We start from the raw sequence: 7,257 nt of genomic DNA, 5'->3' as shown, positions 1-7,257 counted from the left end.
GTCAGTGGCAACTGCAGTTGCTCAGAACATACGTAAATTAGAGCACCACAACAGCATTTTTCCTGGTACGTCCAATTACTGCTGGACGAGATACATGAGAGACAGCAACATCTGGCGGAGAGAGGACTTTTCTGGGAAAAGAAAGAATCCTGGGCCAGATTCACAACAATTTGCCTGTAAAACAGCAGCCCAACTTGACGGAGTGGGTAAGAAAAAGCTGAAATTTTCATTCAGCCGTACAATCACGTAGAGGTAACCTTTTAGATAGGGTGACTTAAGTAGCAGTAAGCACCATCAGGTCCTTCCTTGTTGGGTTCAATGAATACTGAGAAAAGGTTTTCCACTGTGTAACCACAGTCCAAACATATATTAGGCTTATTCATCTTTTTAACCAGTATTCTACCACTATATATGTAGGGCACTCTCCTTTTCACAGCCAACTAGGAAGGCAAGCCAAACCATATTTTACTACATTATATATTTCAGGGATGTCTATATTAGGGGTGTTGCCAGTATAGAATGAAAACCCTTTCGCACCATTACAACAGAATATATACTGGCAAAAAAAGTCAAGTCTATATCTGACTGGGAATAACTGTCACTTATGGGAAGATAGACAAGTTACAAGTTAGCTCCAGCAGCAAGAGCCAGTGCTTCGTTCTCACGTTTGGTATGATATATGCAGCGTTTATGACCCACTCTTTCATGTAATAAACATGCCAAGCATAGAGAGGGAAAAGGAGAGAAAAATATCACAATTAGTGTATCATTAGTTGTTTGCTTACCACAAGTCCTAGCACAAGGGTACGCACTCTCTCCCCAATCTCTGGTGAAATGTCATTGCCAAACTGCTGTAAGGTTGTAAGAAATCTCTTCAGTTTGCTGAGTTGCCTAGCTCCACAAGCTGGCGGTAACTGCTGGTTAGCCAGAGAAGAGGAAGAAGAAGAGGATGGCCCATTGCTAAAGCCATTAGGAGGAGATGGAGCTCCATTTAACGCTGTTGGTGAATGGCTAGTGCCATTGGTTACTGAAAGAAAAAGAGAAGGGAGGATAAAATAGAGAGGGGTGTGAGAAAAGAGAGAAAGACAGAGAGGGAAATCCATCAGCTTATGTTTTCCGTGCTTGTCCTCAAAATTAATTAAGTTGAACAATCAAAGATAATTAGCCTTTTGACAGAGCAACACTCTGCAGTTTCTATTTCTTTCCCAGTAGCTGGTACTGAACCATATATGGATTGGAAGTAAAAGCAGCTGCCGCTCACACACCCCCATCAAAATGCTCCTGCACCTGGAAAGCATCATTTGGATACCACCCTTTTTTCAGAGGGTTTTAAAAAGAGAAGGAAGGAAATGGAAAGAGCATGAGAGCATGTATGACTGAAGACAAAAAAATTCCTCCTTGGGATAGAAAAAAATGTGCAGACATATTTCATGAAGCCTCAGTTTATCTCTGAATATTTTTACTTGTGTTTCGTACACACAACTGACAGCTGTGTTTATAAAACAGGACTTTCACGTTTTAACCTTACACCACCCAATGAGAAGGTTATTTTTTTCAGATACAGATTTCCTAGCTGCTAACATATGGAGCACACAAAGTTGTTTGTGCAGGTACAAATGGTGCCATGCTCACTGTGGCCTGAAGCCTCGCAGCTAGAGCATGAAACTAGACTTCTGAAGACTTCTCAAAGACCATGAGCAAATCACTGTTTTCATGTGCCAATACTGTACCTCTAAAAGGATAAGAAAGCATTCCCCTCCTGTTGCAAGGTTGCTGTGAGAACAACTGTTTGAAGTACTAAATGTTCAAAATTTATGGCAATGAGATTCATGCAGACATACTGAAGACAACAGACAGTTTTTGGCAGCCATTTCAGTTTGATTCTCATCCACACTCCAGAAGAGAGCAGAGAATCAAACTGAGGACATCCTTTTCCACCCAGGCTACTTGGAACAGCAACAGCCAAACAAACTGTTGAGCTGTTGTTTGAGTCTGACTCGCCAAAATGACAGCAATGGGCACACAGCACAAGACTGCACCCAGTAGCAACCAGCACCATGCTCAGCAGCCACTGCCCTAGAGAAATCTGCCAATTTCTTTTTGAGAACTCACTCAGAACCCATCCCAGAAAGACATTAAAAATCAGGAATTTGTCTACTACAAAAAATGCATAGGAGTAAGCCTAAGTTGCTTCCTATTTAAAAGCATAACCATGGCAAGCTAGCAACTTAAAGAACTTTCAATGTTGCTTAATGACCAGCCTCTCTGAAGCCACACATCCCAATTTTTGTCACTTTCTTTATCAGTCATCTTTATTGTTAGACAACAAGTCCCTTTTGAGGGTGCACACCTATTACTAGATTTAGATCACTACCCTATTACCCAATTTAAACCACTACTGCAATACTTTTGAAGGAGCTTTTGTCCTAATGACTGAAGTGCCCTTCTGAAGCACCACAGGAAAAGTTATCTATTTCTATAGACAACTAGTTTCTGCTTGTGTTTTAACCTAGTTTTTGGTTACCTATTCTAGCGGCATGGGCTAGGGAGAACAAGAAGTAGAAAAACTAGAAAGAAGCTGGTCTCAGCAAGTTCAGCTCCACGTGTAGCTCCAAGCGCTGCCGTACAGTGAGGTATCTGAGTAAACAAATACATTGTGACTGCAAGGAACCTGCAAAGCCCAAAGTCATCATATTATGAGCTTAGTAAATGAGGACTGGGAAGAATAAGACTGTGTCCTCTAGCCTGACAGCACCCAACAACTCAGCCACTGGTAAGGGGCTGCTCTCAGCAGAGAGTCTGGGGGTGCGATTAAAAAAGCACAGAACAGGAGAGTTCGTTACCTTGGATGGATATGAAGAGGAGAAAGGAAGGTAAAATTTCTCCCACAACAAAAGAAATAAAGAAATATTCCCCAAATGCTGCTTCTCTAGAATTTTTTTTTTAATAGCCCACTACATATTAGTAATTTTCTCTCCTTCTTTGTAACGTCTGAACTTGCCAACTGCCAAAGATCTACATAATTTCTCAAACAAAACCACATGATTAATAAAACAGAATTTAGCATTTAAAATTTCAAACTAGAATATGTCAAGAGTTTTTAATAGTCTAAATCAAAGAAAATAAGCATATTCTGGACCAGAAAACAAGTATGATCTTCCTGGCCTACAGGCATTCCCACTGTCGCAATAATAAATGTAACAGACACTCCAACAGAAGTACTATTTACTGTACAAGCTGTAACCACTAAAGACAAACTCCAAAATCTGACAGGGTAAAAAAAGGCAATTAAAACTAGACTTTTTTAGATAGTCTTTATATAAACAGCCCCAAAAATCCAGCTATGGTTCACACGCCTTTCCAAAGTGCAGAACCCAATCATAAACATCCAGAAATCTTGTGAGTTACATTGAGGATTATAAAAATGATTAAAGAAGAACATTGCCCTATTCCTTTCATGACTGCCAAAGACAACCCTGAACCTTGATGCAAGGTGCATCACATTTGAAAGCTTAATCTCTAAGAAACCCACCATGCAAAAACCTAGAAACTTTAGACCAGAGCAGCTCCTAGGATGATTCAGGTGCTGGAGGTTAAGCAAAACAGCCAAATCTATGCAGGATCAGGGTCACTGGGTTAAATTTGAGTTTACACAAATAGCTGGCACAAATCCTCCTCAGTGTTTAAGTTGGATGTAAATCATTAGGACAGGGTTCCCTGGGAGAAGTAGTACAAGAGCCTCCAGCTGGACTTCTGCATAGAGGTGAATTTTAAATAAGGTATTTAGCAGACAGAAAAGGACTAAACAGACATAGGCAAGACAAATAGAAGATGCTGCCTTCATTCTGTTTAGGCATATGTATTCTACGGTTCTAAAAATGTTTTATTTAAAATGTGAAATGTAAACACATTCTCATGTTTATACTATTACAAGTCAGTATAAAAGAGACCAAAAAATTTGCAGCTAAATCTTGGTAAGAGAAATGTGGATCATTTCATGGCTGTGAAAAGAATAGTCCAGACAACATGCCAGATTCAGATCTCAGTTACACTGATACGAATGCAGAGTAATTCCATCAAGACTACTTGAGTTTCTTGTATGTTTACATCAATAAACTGAGACAGAGATGCAGCCCCAAGTGGTCACAGGTTAAAAATCTCTAGATAAAACAATAAAAAGCTTTTATTTTGGGGGTTATATCAATATTAACTAGACATTACATAGCATTTAAATAAGAATTCTTCAATCATAAGTGGGATGAAGTTTGTTTTTTTCATTATCCTCCACTTTAAAAACATAAGCAACCCCACCCCCCAAAGTTTCTATACAGAAGAGAAAAGGGTCCTTTAAACAACAGAATGGCATAAAAAAGAAGGGTTTCTGTACTTCTCACAGAAGGACTGATCTGAGCATTAACTACATGGGAAAGCATTGCTCACTGTTCTTTAACTCTGTGGCCAAGTTATCAACGAAATAACACCCCTCTGAGCTGAATATTTTAATAACTTAAAGATGCACTAACCTGTTGCAATCTTAGAATTTGCTTAATTACTTTATTGTAATTAATATAACTAAATGCTGCTCCCACCATATCATGCACATTTCCCTTCACATATTTTGCTTCCTTATAGAGAGAATAGAAAGAGTATGAAAGAAAAGGAAGAAAATAAGTCTAATTACACGTTGTGGGCGTGAATGAACTGGTTCTTGGAGCTCCTTGGGTTGTGGGAGGAGGTGGCATGGCTGGAGGCGTCAGCCTGGATTGTGTCTTCACATCCACAGGTGAGTCTGGCATTGTGGAATGCTTCTCAGTGCGATCTGCAACACACACCACAGGAACACACTGGTTTATTCCCCCAAGCACACCCCCTCTGACAAAAAATTAAAAGCTAATGCAAAAAGTGAGCCATTTCAGCATCTGCTGCAAAAGATTACACCTGATTATCTGCTCCAGTGTGATCTTCCCGAATTACATCATCTAAACCTTACTTAAGAAGGTATAACACAGATGGCAAGACCTCATTTGTAGTGGTGCTGCATTGTCTTTTGTTTTCGTTTCTAGCATGTGCAGATGCTACCTCTCAAGCACTCCTGGAGCTGCAATAATGCCACCTCCCTTCAAGGCTCTCATGTTAGCCAGGAGGAAAAAACAGATGAAGAGACAGGAAGGTAATAAATCCCCTTACAACAACTCTTTGAGAATTAAAACCTGAAGATCTCTAGTACAGATGAGAAGTTGGGTGGGATATTGGTTGAAGCCAGCTCTCTCCACGTCTCTTCTTCGTAACACCTGCTACCCTCTCCATCACTTCTCTTTGTAATCATGGAGAGATACTTATGTTAAATACCGCGTGCCTCCTGGATCACTTTACTACCCTGCCCTTGGATATTCTTACATACACCAGAAAAATAAACACAACACGCCAAAATGGTATGTCAGTCATCACACATACATACCACTCAGGGTTTTTTAAAGCATCTAAGTTTGCACCATCACACATTAAGAACAACTTTCATGTTCAAAACCTGCAAATAGAAACGTACATCCCCAGGAAAACAAAAGGGGGGGGGGGGGGGGGGGGTAGAAAAATGTAGAAAACCTAACAGTTCTCTTGCAACTAAAGATCTTGAGATGGAAATACTTGATATGGAAGCTATAGAAGTATCTTCTTTTGCCAACACCTTTATGGTCACCTCTGTGTTAAACCCTTATGTTTCATTTATCAAGAATGAGCAAAACATGACAACATTTACCAACTGAAAGCAAAATTAAGGCTTCCTTACTCATGTCAGGTGTTCAGTAAGCCATCGTGAGTAAAGATGAGTAAGATCAAGTTTAGCTTTTTATGAGCATTCAGTTAAATTCTTCCATCCCTTCCTGGGGGATCAGGGTTCTTTATTTTACACACTGTCCTACACAAGTCTGGCTGAACTCCATTAAACTATTTTGCAAAGCAAGGAAGTATCGCTGCTAATGGGCAAGCATGTAAGTCTGTGGGTTTTAATTCAAGACAATAGCAAAGCCCACCATATGCTACAAATTCTATCACTCCACTTTGTGATGTGCTTCTTGTTCTAACAACATAAAAACTTCAACTAAACAATCATAACTAAAATTTGCCCTGAGAGACATTAAGAGAAACAAAACGCAATACACACATTTAACAAAGGAAGGGTATGTTTAAAAGAGCCTCAAAACACTTAATTATCAGAACACTTACTTATCAGAAAGTAAAAAAACAACCAAACAAAAAAAAAAAACCTACCACAGAAATTAACAACACATAATTAATGGATATCAATATTTAGCTCCCTGAAACTGAGGAAAGTGAGGAAGTATGTCTCAGAGGTACAGTGTGTCAGGTACTGCAATTATAAAAGCCATCTTCATCCTTTGTTGAAGTGCCTACAGATGCTTTAGTTCTCAGTTAAAGGGAGTAATCTAATGTAGAATTTAGAGGCAAGTTTGGGGAAGATGAGCAGTGAAACACTCCCAGAACAGAATGAGGGGAACACAGATACAGTATTACAGGTTCTTTAGTGTGGATCTAAGGTTAGTAAACCTCAGCTGTGTAGGGAACAGTATCCAAAATGATTAGCTTAAATATTAAGGCTGCTACACAGGTGAGATTTGATCTGCAAATCAAGCAACAGTAAGTTATTACATGCTGGAAAACAAAAGCAAGTTTTTAAACATATTCTATACAAATATCCCTTCTATATCATTACATTAAAAGAGTTAAATCTATATCTTTAACAAGTCATTCATTTAATATAAAGAACTGTGAAAACTCATCTTGAAATGTTAATTGCTTCCTTAATAGCCGAATTCATCTTCCACTCACCTCAACCAACCTCAGCAACAAGGGAATAAATAGCTTTCAGCTCATGTTGCAACAGAGGGAAAGAGGCACAGCAGTGAGCCCAAGCCCTCCTAAATAAAGGCAAATATTTCTGCCATGCCAAGAAAGGAGAGAGAAAGGGAGGCTTGCCAGAGCTGTTGGGGAGATAACAGTGGGAACTGCTGGTCCATCTGGTTTTCATTCTGCTAACACTCACATTGAACTGTTAAGGAAGGCAGTCCAGGTACACAGATTTGAAGCATGTGGGAGCGCAGACACAGGCACAGAGGAGATGGAGGTGGGTGGAAGAAGGAGTGAGAGAAATCAAGCTCCTCTAACAGTCTGCTGCTCGCAGTGAGCAGGCACAGCCTGTATCCTCCAGTTCAGCTGTTGATAACTAAAACCGATCCCCAA

General features: G+C 39.7%; 1 protein-coding gene across 11 annotated transcripts in view; it reads right to left on the bottom strand.

Annotated features, from left to right (window-relative positions):
* The window catches only part of RUNX1T1 (RUNX1 partner transcriptional co-repressor 1), a 120,737-nt gene that overhangs the window by 48,591 nt on the left and 64,889 nt on the right, over positions 1 to 7,257 (bottom strand). For 8 of the 11 annotated variants that reach the window (XM_061448132.1, XM_061448123.1, XM_061448121.1 and 5 more), the window contains 2 exons: positions 4,682 to 4,819; positions 786 to 1,027 (listed from right to left, as the gene is read on the bottom strand). In XM_061448132.1, the coding sequence (XP_061304116.1) occupies positions 786 to 1,027; positions 4,682 to 4,796 (357 nt within the window). In that variant the 5' untranslated portion in view covers positions 4,797 to 4,819. Of the gene's footprint in view, positions 1 to 785; positions 1,028 to 4,681; positions 4,820 to 5,079; positions 5,543 to 5,785; positions 6,803 to 6,846; positions 6,885 to 7,257 lie in introns of those variants that run through there. The other 3 variants (XM_061448130.1, XM_061448128.1, XM_061448131.1) reach the window with 3 other exon arrangements.

The sequence above is a fragment of the Pezoporus flaviventris genome, unplaced genomic scaffold, assembly GCF_033815535.1.
Source record: "Pezoporus flaviventris isolate CSIRO_AGI_PZ_B2104156 unplaced genomic scaffold, CSIRO_AGI_Pfla_v1 ptg000007l, whole genome shotgun sequence".
Lineage (NCBI taxonomy): Eukaryota > Metazoa > Chordata > Aves > Psittaciformes > Psittacidae > Pezoporus > Pezoporus flaviventris.
The sequence above is the reverse complement of the archived record's forward strand: the minus strand, read 5'-3'. Positions and strand labels throughout refer to the sequence as shown.